The following is a 19,125-nucleotide window of genomic DNA, read 5'->3' on the forward strand; positions in this document are numbered from 1 at the left end:
CCACTTGGCCGACGCCGCGGTGCCTCGCCCAACGGACACGGACTGCGACGCATCGCCCATTCGGCGCAGGATGGCGAAGAACTCCTCCAGGTCCTCCTCCGACGCCGCGGGACCCTTTTCTCCACGCGGCAGCGACGAACAAGCGGGTCGAGGCTTTGAGGGGAGACGGTCGTCGCCACCGCCGCTTCGCTTCCGCTGGGAGGAGGATGCATCCATGCGCCCTTCCTGTTTGTGAAAATGAGTCAACGAGGTTAGCATTTAGCATTAGCAATGCAAAGTAGTATTAAACGACAATCCATGCATTGGAAATTGTATGAAGCTGACAAACCAACCAATTCGATCAAAACCTGCTACTTAAATTACTATTATTATCTTAAAAAAAAGAGAGAAATGGAAGGTGAGATCAGGCCATGTTCATGCATGCTTCACACAGCAACTGATTGATAAAGTCTATATATTGTAAATTCTTTACTGAATTTGACTCATGCAGCGATCGAATAGGAGATTTAGAGTTTTTTCCCTAGCATATACAGAAGAAGCAAAGTCTCAAGATTACAAATTAAATAGAGGCCTAACCATCTGATACAAAATGTAGAGTAAAGCACAGCTAATTAGATGGTAGACTGAGGGGTTTAGCAGAGGGTTACTGCACAACGAATTTGATCTATCAGGAAACCATCTGCAGTGATTGGTGATCTCTTCATCAATACTTTGCAGCAACCTGTAGTGATTGAAAACTGTTTTGTTACCTCTTGCCAAGTAAAGGTTCAATTTGTTGGGCTTTGTTGTTTTTCTGAAGGTTGGATATAAAGCAAGCATCAGATGGGACGCAAGATGTGCCTAGCCTTTTAGAACCTCAAGTTGGCAGCATAGATGATGTCTGGGAAATTCTAACAAATGGAGGAAGAAATAGATCTGTGGGGTCAACAAACGCTAACGAGCTGAGTAGCTGCTCTCACTTGTGAGTTTCTTCCTATTTTCCATTCAAATTATGCATTTTGTTTTATGATAATCTTATCTATACTAGTGCTTCTTCCTCTTAGTTGGAATAAGGCATGCTTGTATTCAAAGTTGTGTGATACTAAATGTATTTCTCTTCAATAACGTGTAGGTTTGGCATAATTATAGCTTTGATAGTCATATAATATGAAACAATGGGATCAAGCTTGCTAGGTTCCATGTGGATACCATGCATCTTGCACGACTTTTTGATTCTTCTAGGAAACCCAATATTCACTTGAAGCACTTACAAGTGACCCAAAGATCATGTCTCAAGGAAACTCAGATGATGATGTTGAATTAATCAGTGGAAATATGTCAATGAAATCCATCTTTGGTAAGAAAAAATTAAAGAAAGATGGAACTGAAGGAAAAATTATCACACTTCCTCCTGTTGATGTTCTACAAAGAGAAGAACGAAGATCGTGGATCAGATATTCTGCTTTAGATGCGGTGAATACATTAAAACTTTTTAATCGCTTGAAAGAAAAACTTATGCATGTACCATGGTTTTTGAAAGACAGTATACAAGGAACAATGTATAACTTCTATGAAAAGTGCTAGCGCCCTTTTGGTGTTCTATTAGTAAAGATGGAATCTGAAGGAATTCTGGTCGATAAAGTCCATCTATCAAAGATTGAAAAGCTCGCTGTTGGTGATAAGCAAATAGTTGCAGATAAATTCAGACGGTGGGCATCCAAGTACTGTGAGGATGCCAAGTATATGAATGTGGGAAGTAATACTCAAATAAGGCAGCTGCTATTTGATGACACATCGAGGAGGTACTTAATATTTTTTTTTAGCTATAGTTGTTTCTAACATTTTTACAATGTCGTATGGCCACACCAAAATGCCAAACACTATAGTTGATTACTAAAGTCTCCAAACACTATAGTTGATTACTAGACTTTTCAAAATTTTCCCATGAAGTTTATAGCATTTTGACAGATTTTTTTTAGCTACCAGTTTGTTGACTGTCAATTTTTATTAAGATTGGTAGAAGCCCCATATTTGAACATTTTCCTAGAGTAAGCATGTCTTGTTTGAATATTTCATTTATAATTGCTTTATATATTGCCTGCTCAATAGTACTTGGAAGACCAAATTTACCATGTTGGTTATCAAGTTGCATGTTGCAGTGACGGAAGATGGTAGAAGTATTGTGAAAAAAATCTTGAGTATGTTTTGTTCTGATTTGTTTGATAAAGCTTTTCTATGTTTATGCAGGTGGTCTATGTGTGCACCAATCAAGGTTGCTTGATGTTATGATTGTTACACATCAAGTTAATCACACTGTTTATGAACTGCTTTACCTGTTTATCAGATGAGTTCAACCCTATTATTGAATCAACAGTTCTGTAATTTTTCCCTTTTTGTCATTATGTTTTGCAGAGGTCGAATTGAGATGAATTTTGAGTCAAAGCCGTTGTCGAAGTTATTTAAGGTCCTTAATACTGAGAAAATATTTGAAGAAGGGAAGAAGGCTCCTCTCAAGTATCGTATAATTCATTTACATAAGATTTGTGAAGGTTTGCAAACCGATATGTATACAGCTAGTAGGTTTCCATCTTTAAGTGCTGATGCTCTAAAAGTATTTGCTAGAAACATCCCCAGCAATCAGATTTATTGGATCGATAATGCATGTAGTGATGAGTATGTCACTGAAGAAGGGAAAATGGACGACCACAAGCTGTCAGATACATGGACAGATTATGAAGACTGCTCTTATGGTACTGCATTTAAGGCATTTGGAGGAGGCAATAAAGGAAGGGAGGCCTGTGAAGCTATTGCTGCTCTTTGTGAAACTTCTGCCATTGATTCACTGATAACAAATTTCATTATTCACTGATAGCTGCTCTTGGTTCGTGACTGCTCCCATGGGGATGATAGAGACAAGGAGCCCCTCCTGCTTTGGGGCTTCCCTGTCGCCTTCCCGAGTTAAACTTCAAGTCGTAAGCCTTTTCATGTGCTGCTCCGCCAATGAGAGAGGTAGAGGAGACATGTCGCGAGTTTGATAAACAAAGGACGGCACCGAATCCGGTTGACTTTTTTTTACTCTCCCTCTCCTATTTTGCCTCTGTTTTCACTCTATATAAACCGTAAGAACACTCGGTGATTGTTTCCTATCATATACTGCTGCTATATCTCTTTAATTTGCACTCTGAAGCCAGGTTTAATTGATATCGAGTTGAGATTTTGAGATGGGGAGAACACCTTGCTGCGACAGAGATGACCTGAAGAAAAGCCCGTGGACTCCGGAAGAGGACCAAAAGCTCGTTGTCTGCATACAGAAGCACGACCAAGGAAACTGGAGGACTCTTCCTAAGAAAGCTGGTATATTAGTTACTGCTCGAAGCATGAGAATCGTATAGCGATTGATAAAATATTGATTTATGGGTTGTTGATTGATTTACAGGGCTCGCGAGGTGTGGCAAGAGTTGCCGGCTCCGGTGGACGAACTACCTCCGGCCGGACATCAAGCGAGGAAGGGTCTCGTTTGAAGAGGAAGAGACCATCATCCACCTGCACAGCATGTTAGGCAACAAGTAGAATTCTTCTCTAACTTATTTTTAGTGAGAATTCTACCTCTGTTTTCATTCTTCTGCTCTTCAATATCTATTAGCTATTAGCTTTTGATGTAAAAAGAATATTGTTTATTTTATGGATACTGTTGGAATATTTGTGAACAGTGAATATTTGTGTATTTTATGGATCTATTAGCTTTTGATATAAGAAAAATATTTATGTAATTTGTGAATATTTATATATTTTATGGATACTGTTGGAAGAAGAATATTTGTATAATTTGTAAATATTTGTGTATTTTCTTGGATATTATCGGTTTTTCACTGTTTCGGAAATAGAATTTATGTTGTTAAACAATATTGATATTACATCGGTTTTTCACCGCTGCAAAACCGGTGTCCTTAACTAATATTACATCGGTTGTATACCGCTGTCAAAACTGGTGTTATTAACATATAATATTACATCGGTTTTACACCCGATGTCGTTAAGTGATACTACACCGGTTTTAACCCGATGTCTAAAATGGCAGACCTTTTACATCGCCTTCATAGACATCGGTCAAAAATGTAATAGACATCGGTGAAAAATCGATGTCTATGAGAGTTTTTGTTGTAGTGGAGAATGCGGACATATTCTTGGGATCAAAGTAATAAGGGATCGCAAGAAAAGAATATTATGCTTATCCCAAGCTTCATATCGATACTATCCTAACTCGTTTTAGCATGCAAGACTCCAAGAAAGGTTTTCTACCTTTTAGGCATGGAGTATCTTTATCTAAAGAGATGTCTTTGAAGACATCAAAAGAGATAGAAGAAATAAAGGCAGTTCCTTATGCTTCAGCTGTAGGAAGCCTAATGTATGCTATGTCATGCACGAGACCGGATATCTGTTTTTTCGTGGGCATGGTTAGTAGATATCAAAGTAATCCAGGACAGGGACATTGGACTACCATAAAGCATATATTAAAGTACCTGAGAAGCATTAGAGATTATATGCTGGTTTACCAGTAGATGACTTGCTCCCGATGGGTTACACGGATTAGGATTTCCAATCAGATAGGGGCAATAGTAAGTCAACATCAAGGTTTTGTGTTTACTTTAGGAAGTGGAGGCATAACAATGGAGAAGTGTTAAGCAGAAATGCGTTTCAGACTCCACCATGGAAGTAGAGTATGTGGCAGCCTCAGAGGCAGCCATAAAAGCTGAATGACTCAGTAACTTCATGATGGATTTAAATGTGATTCCTGGTTTGCCCAAAATTATTGGCGCAGTAGCAAACTTGAAGGAACCACGAGCCCATACGGTAAGCAAACACATAGAGCGCAAGTACCACCCAATACAAGACATCGTATAACGAGGAGAAGTTATTGTCGCCTAGATTACATCAGATGATAAACTGGAAGATCCTTTCACTAAGGCCCTTAAGGCAAGAGCTTTTGATGGGCATGTTGAGGGGATGAGAATCAGATGCATGGCAGGGTATATAACAACATAGTTTTTTAGTATAAGTGGGAGATTGTTGAATGTATACTAAAAGCCTAGCTTTTTGTATAAATATTTATTTAGAAATAAGAATCACATTGGTCAAATGTCTACATTTATGCTAAGTGTAGTTGTCCATTTAATTTATATTGTAGATAACATGGTGTGAGGAGACACACAGAAGATCATGTTATCAGATCCTTATAAATTATAAATAGTAGATCACAACATAGATGGAATGAGACAAACCATTGGAGTGGTTGTAGTGTAATTTGGTAATAGTTTATCTTGACTAATAAATTACACTAGTACACTATGAGTGTATTGAGTAGGACCATTTGAGGTAGTTTCTTTTTATACTGACTATATAAAAAATAAAGCCTCTGTTATTATGAAAGTGCGTACTCTTAATCATGATATAATAACAAGCAGGTATATTTAATATTTATTTCTTTAATTTATCAAAGGGTGCAATTTAGTTAATTGAATCAATAGGCTCGATAAGTTGGGAAATGATATTATTTATATGGTGTGTTGTTGATTATAGAATGAAATTGTGTCAAAGTAATCTAGGTTGATGATGTCCCCTTGAGGAGCTCATAAGGATTGTCATGTAAACCCTTCAGGTGGACTTAGTCCGACATGACAATGAAGTTGAGTGGTACTACTCTTAGAACTAAATATTAATTAAGTGAGTTGTCAGTAACTAATTTAATTAGTGGGCATTCGATATCTTAAACATAGGTAGATTAATGCACTCATAATAAGAAAGGAGCCCATAATATAATTTGGGATTGGTGCGGTAGTTCAATAATAACTCTTTAGTGTTATGAGTTATTATTGATGAACTTGAGTTGGGTTTTCGGGGTGAACACAGGAAGCTCAAGCTCATCGGGAGACCAAAATCAATTTATCCTCTCAGTCCCTGTTGTAGCCTCTATAAATCCTTGTATCCATAAAGTCCACTTCTTACCCAAGTAATGGGTCGGATACATCCTTACTTGGTGCAAGGGGGTCGGCCAAGCATGGGCTTGGAAGCCAAGAGGTGGCCGACCAAAGCTTGGTGCCTAAGCTAAGGGTCGGCCACATGAAGAATAAAAGGAAAAGGAAGTTTTGTTTTGAAATAAAATTTTGTTAAAATCTTTCCTTTTTTATAGTTATCTACAATGGTTAAAAGAGAGATTTTATTTTGTTAAAATATTTCCTTTTTTGTAGTTATCTACAATGGATAAAAGAAAGATTTCAATTTCCTTTTATAGTCATCCTCATTGTTTTAAAAGAGAGTTTTAAAATTTTAAAATCTTTCCTTTTATAGCTATATACAAAAGATTAAAGAGAGATTTTAATCTTTCCTTATTTGTAGTTATCTATAATATTTAAAAGAGATATTTTAATTTTTGATAAAACTTTCCTTTGTGTAACCATGATTTTAAAAGAGAAGTTTTAATTAATCTTTCCTTTCTTGCCATGTACAATAGGAAATTTAGAAAAGAGAGATTTTAATTGTTGTTAAAATTTCCTTTTTTAAAGGGAGGTCACAAATAAGGAAGTTTTAATTATGTTTAAAACTTTCCTTTTTTACCTTGACCGAGGATTATAAAAGAGATGGAGAGGGCGCCTCATGAAAAAACAACCCTATTCTATTCCTTTCTCTATCCTTGGTGTGGTCGGCCCCTCCCCTTCTCTCTTTCTCTTAGGCCGGTGGCACCTCTTCATCTAGTCTCCTCTTTTGCTTCCTTAGGGACGGCGACATCAAGGATTGGAAAATTCTTGTGGCCAGTTACTTGGAGAGGAAGAAGAAGAAGAGGAGAAGCACTTGGTGGCCGGTTGCTTGGAGGAGAAGAAGAAGAAGGAAATTTCCTATTTTGACATCCCTTGGTGGCTCGAGAGTCTTGGAGGAGAAGAAGCGGTTCGAGTGGATTCCATCTTGGTAGATTGTTGCACACACAACGCCCAAGAGGAGGAGAGGAATACAACAGAAGATCAAGAGGTCTTTAGCTACAAAGAAAGGTATAACTAGTTATTTGTTTCCGCATCATAACTAGTTCATGTTCTTTGTATAGATCTTGAAAAACCAAACACAAGAGGCTATCGATTTTAAGTTATTATTTTTGTTATCGATTTTATTGTTCGATTTCATGTTTCGATATTGTGTTTCTGTTAAGGTCTCTATAGTTAAACCTAGTTTACTGTAAAAAGTTAAATATCCGATTTCTTTGAAAGGATTTGTCTAGGAAGTGGTGGATGATCCCATACCCAAGAAGGCCTAGTGCCTTGCCATGTTTAACCTAGAAGCCGATCTTTGAAATAGATGTTTGATAACTGCTGTAATATGGTTTAACTTAGGAAGATCACATCGGTTAAACTTGGAGTAAAAATGTTAAGTATCGTTTCCAATCCAAGTTTAACTTCTAAAGGATAATTTGGATTAATAATGTTAAGCATCGTTTACAATCCAAATTTATCTTCAGTAGAGCACATGGGTAGCTAGGATAGTTCTATGCTTGTACAAATTTTTGTACAGGGGAACTAGGACGGTATTCTGAGTAGCAACCAACATAATGCACTTTCCTTACTCTATCTACAAGTTTCATTAATAAGCATGATCATAGAAATAACTCAAGTATGGCTTAAGCATAAGTCTCTTTGTGCACAGTGCAAATAAGTGACCCAAATTCTTCAAGTTTCAATCTTCGTCCTAGTCAAGTCATCATCCAATTAAGTTCCTAATGTTTCCAGTGATAGACACTTACCTGCTACACATTTGGTTCATATTTCTCAATCAACCCAGGGTCTCAAAGGCGTGCTCGATATCAAGAGAAGCATAGCAGTCATTTCCCCAGTAACATAACTCGATCTCAAAGGGGTAACTTACTGGTTTTCACTCACGACAACTATTTTTTATATCTCTTATTCATCATCATCATTTTTTTCATTTCTTTTTTTTTTCTAAGTGATTGCAAGGGGCAACACTTAGACACAAATATACAAAAGCACAAATGTTGGAATATTTTGATTTTTTCAAATGAGCTTACATGATTCGAGCCTCATCTAGTAACCAAAATGAAGTTTGAGAAATCACCATGGAAACCAAGTACTAAACAAATAGGATGAATTATGACTATTTTAATGAAATCAACTATTCAAGCTCAAGTAAAGTGAAAGTAAGATCCTTAAGGTTAAGTCAAAACTCAAACTTATCTCCATACAATACTTAGCTCACATCATGCAACTTAAGATAGAGAAAAGAGGTACACTAAACATACTAGCATCATTTACAACATCATGAATCAAGATATAAATGTGCTAACCATTTTGCTTTTAGACAAGTAAGCATATAAGTGAGGATTGATGTTCTTAATATGAATGTCACAAAACACTTCAAAAGATAGTCAAATAACAATAAAAAAAAACAAACCAAACAAGAATAACAAAAGTATGACAAAAACAAACAAAATGCATAAAACTGAAAATGCAAAAATTTCATGTTGCAAACCACCCCACTAGACAAAACTTTTCATCATCCCGATGAAATCAATATGGTGGTGGAGGAGGAGGTGGAGGTCTATAAGGACAACCGAAAAACCCGGAGTCTCACTCAGGAACTTATGATATTCATAGAGGGCATTAACTTGTTGACTAGTAATACTCATACCCTGCATGAATTCTCTCATCCTAGTTTGATCAATATCATAGTTCTGAACAAACTTGGCCACTTGACCTTGAAAATTCCTCGTAAACTGAAAATGATCTTGCAACTCTCTAAACTGATCATCTGATAAAAAAAAATGACCCTCCAACATCACACGTTGTGCCTCCTACTTCTCATGAAGCGAGTCTAAAGATGCGCAAAAATTAGAAAAATCAAATCTGGAATGACCCGTACCATAGGCGAAAGAATTCCTAGTAGGTTCCGAATGTCCGGAAGGCTGTGGGTGTCTAGATGACAAGGGCTCAAGGTGGGGCTCAGTGTCTCTGAATAAAGAAGGGGCATTCTCAGGATCTACATCAATGATCACCCAATTAGCAGTGTTGTGAACATATGTCATCTCAGAATAAGGAAGGGGTAGTGGGAAACCATTCCTCTTAGGAAAAGCAAAACCATTCTCATCCCGACAAATCATTTTCAAAGCAAGACATGCATCAATATCGATCATGTTATTGCCATGAATGATCTCTAGCTCATCTAGATCACAACCCAAATTTATAGCTACTTGAGTAATCAAACTGCCAAAAACAATCGATCCCGAAGATGCCTTCCCAACTCTCACCAATGTTTGTAAAAAATGGAAACCAGAATCAAAATCAACCTTATGTAACAGAGCCCACAAAGCATAAAGTTCCACTTTCCTAACAACTCCATCGCTTTCCCCTCTACCAAAAATAGTTTTACTCATAACTTGATGTAAGTACCTAAAGATGGGGTTTTGCATATGGGAAACTTTAGCTCTAGAGGGATCATAAGATTGATCCAAACCAGTAATCAAATTCCAAAAATTATTCCAATTAAATCTAGAGTCAAACCCACAAGAGCTATCGGTAGACAATCCAAAACAATTATTAAAATCACTAAATGTCCACTGAAATTCTTGATTCATTAATCTAAAAAATTTTCCAACGTAATCATCTTCATTAGCAAAGTGAACATCTAATGAACTCAAAAACTCAAGTATAATATGAGGATATGTAGGTAAATGTGTGTACATGATATCATTCCAATCAAGGGAACCAATCATCTAATCAACATCATCTCTAATCCCTAAAATATTTAAAATAGTTGGATCCATGTACCGAGTGCACACAATCTTTCTATTGACAAGAATATCAAATCTAGATTTATGATCTTCATTTCTAAAAATGATATTGAATTCATTGTCGTTACCTTTGTCGCGTGAAATCCTCTTTCCTTTGCCCTTTGTGGCCTTTTCCTTTCCCTTTTCCTTTGTTGGCTCCCTTCCTCCGCTTGATCCACCACTTCCCTTATGAAGTTTATTCAAAAGATTAGACATATTGTCAAGTTCAAATAGGGAAAGGTGTTGTTTTGTTGGAAAAGCATGATCTTGCAAGAATAGATCTTGAAAAGTAAGATAATTGGAAAAGAAGTTATAGATCTTGAAAATAGGAGAGGAGAATTATTGTTCAGATCTAGATCCTGATGAAGTTTATGGAGAAAAATGAGTTTGAGATCTAGATCTAAGAGGTTGAGAAGAAAGGTTGAAGATGAGAAGAGTTTGGGAGAAAGAAGTAGCTTGGGCATGTGGCCAACACGGCCTAGGCACGGTCGTGTCTTATAGACACGGCCAAGGTCGAGTTGCTCCGCACGACCATGTAGATCTACATGGTCCAAGGTTTCTCCTTCTCGGGCATGTCTACACAGTAGTGTCAATTGACACGGGTAATACAACCTTCCTCTCGGGTATAGTCACACGGTTGTGTGTGGTACACGACCGAGCAATTTTTCTTCTCTGGAATCTTCAGACAACCGTGTCTGGTACACGGTCGAGCACATCTCCTCCTCAGGTAAGTTCACACGACCAGTGTGAGTTGTAATGACCTAATTTTCCCTATTTCAAGTTCTAAAAGTCCATAAAAATATTTGGAAATGCTTTTAAAATATTCTAGAGATTTTTAGAAATTTTTAGAGTATTTTTATGCAATTTTTGGAGTCTGTTTGGTATTTTTACCGAGTGGAGAAAGTTAAAAAAAAAAAGAGTTGTAGAAGCTGGGGTTCGAACCCACAACTTCGGACCCAAGCAAAATCGGCCCGACCAATCGAGCTACGCTCGTTTTGTTAACCAGATATGGGAATCAATAGACTTAAGGTATAGTTTCGATTAAACCCTAGTATAAGAAAAGGAATTTAGGTTTCTTTTCGGAAAATCAAAAACTTCTCTCAAAAATCTCCTTCTCTTCTCACGCGGCGACGCCATTCTTCTCTTAGGCGGAAACACGAAGGAGCTAGGGTTTTCACCCTCCAGCGGCCGGCGAAGGCTCTTTCTGGCCGATCTTCACCCGTATGTGACCACCTCGACCCGGGGAGCTCGGAAACAAAAAGGAGCCGCGGGATTTGAAGTCTCTCCGAATCTTTGAAGCGATTTCTTCGGCTGTAAGTTAAAGAGAAAAGGTGAGTTGCTTCTCACCTGTAGTAGGAGTAGTTCCGATTCGTTTGGTGTTCTCTTGTTTGTTCAAGTTTTACTGTGAAGCATGATCAGGGATTTTTTGTTTTCTGCCGTGAGGGGTTAAGGAAGATGAAGAGGTTTTTGTTTGGATTTGGATTTTGACAAGCTCTATAGCATAATTTTGTGCAGCCATAACTAGATGCAGTGTAGGCACCCCCTTCACTAGATAAGTTTTCTGAAGGAACTTTGTTAAGACAATGGTATTTGAAACATTGTTATATAAGTGTTGATCGGATTATATATAGCCTTGAAAATTTTAGTTTTGTTGTTTAGGCAGTGAGCATGAAAGGAGATAGATTTGTTTATCTCAGTTTTATATTTTATTCTTTCTTTCTCCTTGCTACAATGAAAGAGAACAACCAAGTGTCAAGCAAATCTAGATTTTTTGTATCAAACATCTAGTTTTCTTTGTGTAGCAGTAGGAATGAACTGTCTTACTTTCTGTGGTATTTGCAGTAGATATGGACAACTCCAATTGGAGTATAGAATAGCCTTTCTTTGGTGTATTTATGCAGATACGGCAGTTTCATTTGGAGCTTAGAACAACCCTCCTCCTTGTGTAGTTTTCCATGTTTCATTTAGTTCCTTAACAATAGCCTATGTTAGTTATCATGTGTACGTGTACAGAAGTTTTCGTTTCTATCAGTTGAGAATGTGCAGTATCTTAGTTTTGATTCTTCCTTGCTAACGTTACTGTTGTTGGTTTTTGAACAGGTTTTGATTGAGTAGATTTATCTTTGGTTTCATTTGCTGTTTTAATAAGCAATGAACATAAGATAGTTTGATTAAATTTTGAGCATGTAGTTAGTTTTCTTTATTGCTGTTAGATTTAAGTTTGAACAGCCCTTATAGTTCGCATTTCAGATTTAGATTTCCTGATTTAGATTTCCTTGCTATGCTGCCATGAATCTCAATTTTAAGTTTTTCCTATGCTGTTTATATTATTTCCTTGCTGTTTAGTTTTCGTTTGCTGTTAGTAAAGCATGAGAAATTTTCCATTTGCTAATAATTAAGCATGATCAGTTCCCTTTGCCATTAGATGTGCACGGTGATACTTTCTAGTCTCTTTTGCTATTAGAATATCTTGAGCATGCAATTATTAGTTTCTTTGCTATTACATAAGCATGAGTTTTTGTCTTTAAGAACTATAAGCAAGAAAGACTAAGGTCTAGACTTGATTTCAATTCCAGAAGATTGAATATCAAAAGCGCACACAAGGTGTTTGCTTAAATGCCAAGTAAGGGAAAGTATAAAGAAGTTATAGTTAAAAAAGAAAGTATTTTACTTTTAAGGCATGTCGACACAGGTCCAGGTGACCAATCCTGAGGTCTTGGCCCTGGTAAGACCGAGGCTTTACCTTAGTAGTTTGGTGATTAGCTACCCGACTCTTATTAAGGAGCGCGATTTGGTACAATGCCTGGGCCGAAAAAAAGTTTATTATTATTTTGAAGTATTAAAGTATAAGTTTTTGAAACAAATGAAACGAGCTTCAAATCTGTCTAGAATTAGAAAGTTAGTTTCTTGTTATTTGAAGCATGCAGTGGTAGTTTCAATTGTTTCCTTGCTACTAGATTATCCAACATGTTTAGCCTTACATGTTTAGTAGTTTTACATGTTTAGTAGCTTTACATGTTTAGTATGCTTCTTTTATTGGTTTATGAGCATAATTAGCTATACAATGATTAGCATTTCAGTTAGCATGATTTCCTTTGCTATTTATGAGCATGAGTAATTTTATATGTTAGCATTCAGTTTTAGCATGTTTTTATTTATATACATGCATATCGAGTTTTTGTGAGTAGATAGCACTCACTAAGCTTTATGCTTATAGATTGCACTTCCTCCTACTGCAGATAAAGGAAAGGAAAAGATTTAGCAAGGAGGGCGACAAGGTGGTGGTGATGGAGGTGTGTGATGGCTGGACTATGGGGAGATCAAGAGTTTGATAAGGAATTGTTAAGAATTTTCTGTTTAGAGTTCTTTAGTTTTCTTTTAATGCTATTATGAGTCAATATTGTAATTAAGTTTATTCCGCATTTGTAGTTGGGTTCTATTGATGGAGTGATATTGATGTTTGCTATTGTTAGGGTAGTTTCCTTCTTTTATTTGTGATATTATACTGCGTGGTTGTGAAGATATATATTCCAGTCGCCTGTAGCTGAGTATAGTTTGTTTGTATTGATGATTTGGTCACCAGTACAGGGGAGACTCTGCCAAAATTTTTCGGTAGAGATTTCTCGTAGTTAAGTAGCGTACCGGTTAAGTAGGGTTAGTAGTTAAGTAGCGGTCACTCTTAGAGAGTAGTAGTAGTAGTAAGAAGGGTGGTCGTTACATGAGTCACACGGCTGAATACTCCTCCTCCTCTACAAACTTAACATGGTTGTGTCTGGTACACGGCCGAGCTCTATTTATCTCAACATTGATGATTTTCCTCCTTTCCAACTTCTCCAACGCTTCCATGCCCATGAAGAAATCATGGCCAACTCATAGAAGCAAAACACAACCTAAAAAAAAAATAACAGCAAATTTAAAAGCACTAATTAATGAAAAAGATAATTACAAATTGAATCTAATCTAAAAGAACCCTTGGGTTGCCTCCCAAGAAGTGCTTGTTTAAGGCCATTAGCTTGACCGGTCTCCTTAATCTTCTTCTTGTTTTCTTGCCCTCGGAGGGTAGATATACTTTCCATTTTTGATAGGAGGCCTTCTCCCAATGCTCGCTCGATCATGTCCTTTATTCAATGGCCTCCCATGAAGATGGAAATTCCAATCCTCTAATTTGTAAGTGTCCATCCCACTGTAGACACTCACTAAAAGAGAAGAGACATGGTTAGAAGAATTTGATAAATCATATGAAACCTTTCCTTACCAATCACCAATGCAAGTTTATGATTTTTAACATCAATTATAGCTCCAGCTGTAGCAAGGAAGGGTTTTCCTAATATGATCATAATTTTTGGGTTTTCTTCCATGTCAAGTACCACAAAATCTATGGGAATAATGATCCCACCAACTTCTACTGCCACATCCTCTATAATACTCATAGGGTACCTACAAGAATGATTAGCTAATTATAGTGCCATAGTAGTAAGTGTTGGCCCTTTTGGAGGTCGGTAAGAGGGGAGGGGTGAATTGCCCTACAAAATAAAACAACCCTTTCTCGGATTTTCATCTAAATAAAAGCACTTGTAATTAAAATAGAGAGACTAATAAAAAGAAAACAGACACAAGGAAGTTACTTGGTTTGCAATCAGGAGATTGCTAATCCAAGGAAAATATGGTGCACTATCTGATGTCTCCTTCGGCCGGAGTAGCCTCTTACAGCGTTAACAGCACAGACAGAAAAGTAAAGCATAGAGAAATGGATTACAAGTGAATTGAATAAACTATGCAGATCAGTGCTATATTTATACCACTGTCAATAGGGTATAGCTCCGGTTCAATAGGGTTGACTTTTCTCGGTCCGGGACCTCTGCTCCGGTTCAGCTCGTCTCGGTCTGCGTCTTTCGCTCCGGCTCCATTAGCTTGGGTGATCTCGGCCATCCGGAATAGGGCTCACCCGAACCCAAGTTCCGGTCTTCTCCTCGAGCAGCCTTCCTCCTCGGTTTCTCGTCCCTCAAACGTCGCGTACATTCTTCTCGTCCACCAGTGTACTCTTCCGCGGTCACCTCGTCCCTCGGACGCACCGAGACCGTCGGCTCTCTCCCGTGCCATCCTTCTCGTTAGCCGCATCTTCCGCTCGACTTCCTGTGCTCCTAAGCTCTTGCACACTTAGACACAAGAGTTAAAACAAATAAGATCTAACTTAACTTGTTTGATCACATCAAAACACATTGGGATTCTAACAATCTCCCCCTTTTTGATGTGAACAACCCATGTTAAGATAGGGTAAAACAAACATAAAGTAAAAATAATTAAGATTGCAAATAAGTGAATATGATTTTTTGATGAAATTATACCTCCCCCTAGACTTAACATTCTTCTACCCCTTTGATCACATAAAAAATTGGGGTTCCTTAACAAGTCTAAGGTTAACATTAAAAAAAGCTCTAAGTCAAAATAAAATTTAATTTTCAAAGGTAAAAATAGATTGTTTGCAACGGAATAAGTAACTTTCAAAAAAAAAAAATCTAAGTTAAAAAAAAAATTCAACAGAAGAAATTTTCATAAGTGTTGAAGCAAAAAAATATTTCTAAGTAAAAAAGAATTTCTAAGGGAAAAACATTTTAATAGAAACTATTGAATTTTTTGTTAATATTTTTCAAAACAAATTGAGTAACCCTTTAAAGCAAAATTAATTTAATGTTTTTTTCAGTTAGTCAATTAAACTCTTATTTCGATACTTGGCTTCCAGGCAGTGGCGAGGCGCTAGGCCTTCTTGGTTATTGGAGCAACATCCACTTTCTTAGACAAAGCCGCATAAAGAAATTAAATGTTTAATTTTCTTGCTGAAAATGTTAAGTCTAATTTTAATTTTTAGAATTAAACAAGTTTTTGGAACCCAATAGAGGTTCCTTCCTATAGGGTTAATCAAGTATTTTCTAGGCACATAGGCTTTTGATATTTTTCTGATTTAATTTTGGTGAAGCCTATAGTACTAGTTTAATCCTCTATAATTTTTAAAAGCAGAAATATTTGAACAGGTAGGCTTTTTCAAATTTTCTATTTCTTCTTTTAATTTATCATTTTCAAATTTTATTTTATCAAAGTCTTCTATTAGACAAGATTTTGCAAAAATTCATTTTGTAAAATACCGAAAATGGGCGAATCACCATAAGGGAATTTTCCAGAATTTTTAGAAATATTTTGGGAATTTTTCGGAGCCCGTATGACTTAGGTTACGGGAATAAATATTGGACCCCAAGAAAGCCTGTTTAGGCTATCCCATTTAACGAGGAAATGTTTGATTTTTATATTTATTTATTTATTTGTTTCTTTTTCTTATATTTTTCTCTCTCCCCGTTTCCTTCCCCTGATTTTCCCCTTTTTGCTCCCGCGACGTCGTTTCCTTTTCTTCCCCGAACTCCTCATCTCCTCCAAACCGACGTCGCCAACGACTCTTCCTCTCCTCCCCCATGTACAAAAGAAATTGGCCAAGACAAGTCCGAGCCTCTTCCTTGCGTCGTCTCCTTCCCCTCGCTCCTATGCCCTAGAGCTCGAGCCACTGTCAGCCGAGACTACCCTCTGCCCTAGCGTCGGCCACCTCTGCTCTCAGCCCCCTCCCATCGTGTCGATTAGCGAACACTGAGCATCGACGCCGGCTGTTCGAGCCCTAGCATCGAGTTTCTCCAGCGTCGGCAATCGTCCAATCTCCTCTGCCCTAGCGTGGATCGCGCTGCCGCGAGCTTGCTTCTTCCTCCTCTTTGCCGAGTCGTGCCTTCCCCTCTTTGCCCTAGCCATCTCCGATACTTCCCTTCTACAGTGTCCTTCTCTTGACACCATCCTTGTGCCCTAGCACCGGTCAGCTAGCTGTCAAGTGCTAGTAGCCACCTTGTTATCGGCCTGAGTCTTTGGCATTAGGGCTTCCAGCAGCAGCTTTGCCAGGTCCTTGGTCATCGCAGGCAGTTAAAGGAAGAGGTAAGGTGCTCAGGTAATTCTGGAAATTGGGTTATCGTTTGGAAGTTGATTTCTTGAGCTCCATTTTGATCTGGACAGTGAATTGCAAGGCGTTACTTGGGTTTCTAGCAGCTACCTCTATTCTGGCAGCAACTTGCTTTGTTTCAGCATCAACAGCAACTGAATTAAGGTAAGGTGTAGGAGTAATTGATACATGTTCTAGATAAATCAGGTTAAGTGTGATTGATTAGTTAAATGTAGGTAATTGATCTTGGTTGTAGATTATATTGAATTTGGAGGATTTCATGATTAGTATGGTTGGAACATGTGGTAGATCATGTGTAGGCTTGATTTGAGATTGTAATTAGTTGTGATGTGATTAGGATTTTTCCCTAACTTAGTATTAAGGATTTTATTTAGCTATTCTTTTGTATTTAGCTAAATAAAATATATATTGTTTGACGCAAGACTGATTCGAGACGGGCGTCTCGACTTTGGATTACTTGGTGCTACCTTCTTTTTGAGGCGGGTACCTTGACCTATCTATTTTGATATGTCTTGTTGATATGTTTAATAGATTTTAACAAGTAGTAATAAATATGTTTATATTTGCATCAGCATGTCTCTATTTGTTTTCCAAGTATGTTTTGTTTGTTACTTGTTTAGCATTCATGCTCAGTTTACTACTTATGTTATAGAGGTAGTGACATGTCATGGTTTATGATATACCGGACTGGTTAGATACCATACCTGACCTGTGTACCGAGATCATATTATTTGATCCACGTATTTGGTACATGTTTTTATGGAGGTAGATAGGATCAGGATATTTCTATGCTTAGTGTCATGCATCATTACGCACGAGCGATCGAAGCTCCATTATTGTTGAGCATCATCGCCATACATGGATATGCATACACAACCACTCATGGGTTAGTGATTTTATTCAGCTGTGTGCTGTGCAAGCTCATTTGGCGTTTCTGCTCCCCGTGGGTAGTGTGACATAGCGTAGGAAGCAGGGATCCCTCCTCCGGATTGTCTCGTGAGATGAGAGCATCAGCTCCCCCACTTATGATTTGGGGTAGGAGGATAGGTGTACTTCGACAGTATCCCGTCCACTCGGTCACTCATCAGGAATAGTGTCGACAGAGTGCACGATTGTCACAACCCTATCCACTCGATCTCACCATCGTGTGTGAGATGGCTCACTGGCGTCAGGGGTGACTAGGACATGTCATTGGCATCATATGCATGATGCATTTATTGCTTGTGTTTGCTGCACTTTGTTTGCTATATATTGGATGAATGCATTTGATTGACATGCATATAGGATTATGATACTCCTCGGTCTAACGACCTTGTTTACCTTATACCCAGGTCCTGATTAGTACAGTCTCTCCCCTTTATTTCAGTTTTGCATTGTTCCTTTATATATCTTCAGGAGACTGTACACATATTTATTACTGTTGGTTATTATTTACTATGCATGTCAACTAGGTATCCGCTGAGTGTTGGACTCACCCCCGTTATTACCATTTCAGGTTGAGGTTGTCCGGAGGAGTTCCAGACGCTAGTCCCCCACCACTGCGTGTCACGACGAGTTCGTACATTTCAGTTTTCTTATTATGTGAGACCATGTTTTTCATACTTGTAGCTTTTGGCATTTGTATCTTATACGTTTTGTTATGTGTCGATGGGTTTTTATTTGAATGTATGCTGGAGTTTTGTGTTTTATGGATGTAGTTGAGTAGGATATCGGATTTGTGTTTTATGGGTGTAGTTGAGTAGGATTTTTGCGATGATTTCCTTATCTTTGCTTTAGATTAGTTGTTACTATTAAACTGCATGGATTTTTGACATCGGTAGCAACGAACTCTTCTTCTATTTCTTGGATTTTTCTTATTCTTCATTTCTTTAAATTTATTAGATCGAAAGAATTTTTTAAAATTTCTTACCATATACGCTTCTTGATCTTCTTATGAGTCTGACTTGGGTTCATCCTTTTTGGTTGCATTTAGCGCCATAATTTGGCTTGATTCCTTTGTTGTCCCTGCACATCTGGTTTCATGTAATTCAAGAGTAGAAAATAACTCTTCTAAGGTACTTACCTCTAGGTCCTTTGAAATGTAGTAGGCGTCGATGATTGACGTCCATTCTGGAGTTTTGGGAAACACATTGAGTGCGTAGCGTATGGTGTCCCATTTGGTTACCATTTCACCAAGGTTCTCGAGACCGGTAATTAATTCCTTTACCTTCGCGTGTAGATCGACTACCTTCTCACCTTTTTCCAGACGAATATTCGTCAGTTTGTTCCGAAGGATGTCTCTTCTTGTTAGTTTGGCTTCGGACGTGCCTTCGTGAAGCTCCAGGAATTTTTCCCA

The 19,125-nt window shown here is 37.8% G+C and overlaps 1 protein-coding gene and 1 long non-coding RNA gene across 2 annotated transcripts; both read left to right on the forward strand.

The window, feature by feature from the left end:
* Positions 1–1,439: 1,439 nt before the first annotated feature.
* On the forward strand, positions 1,440–2,319 carry LOC122032515 (DNA polymerase I A, chloroplastic-like). The gene is made up of 2 exons (XM_042591817.1): positions 1,440–1,781; positions 2,227–2,319. Exons 1-2 carry the CDS (start codon positions 1,591–1,593, stop codon positions 2,258–2,260), a joined length of 225 nt encoding a protein of 74 aa, XP_042447751.1. The 5' UTR covers positions 1,440–1,590; the 3' UTR covers positions 2,261–2,319.
* Positions 2,320–16,166: 13,847 nt separating this feature from the next.
* LOC122032359 lies at positions 16,167–18,536 on the forward strand. The gene is made up of 3 exons (XR_006126050.1): positions 16,167–16,765; positions 16,844–16,934; positions 18,286–18,536. It is a non-coding gene; the product is annotated as an uncharacterized LOC122032359 (long non-coding RNA).
* The last annotated feature ends 589 nt before the right edge of the window (positions 18,537–19,125 follow it).

This window comes from Zingiber officinale, chromosome 11A (assembly GCF_018446385.1).
Source record: "Zingiber officinale cultivar Zhangliang chromosome 11A, Zo_v1.1, whole genome shotgun sequence".
NCBI lineage: Eukaryota > Viridiplantae > Streptophyta > Magnoliopsida > Zingiberales > Zingiberaceae > Zingiber > Zingiber officinale.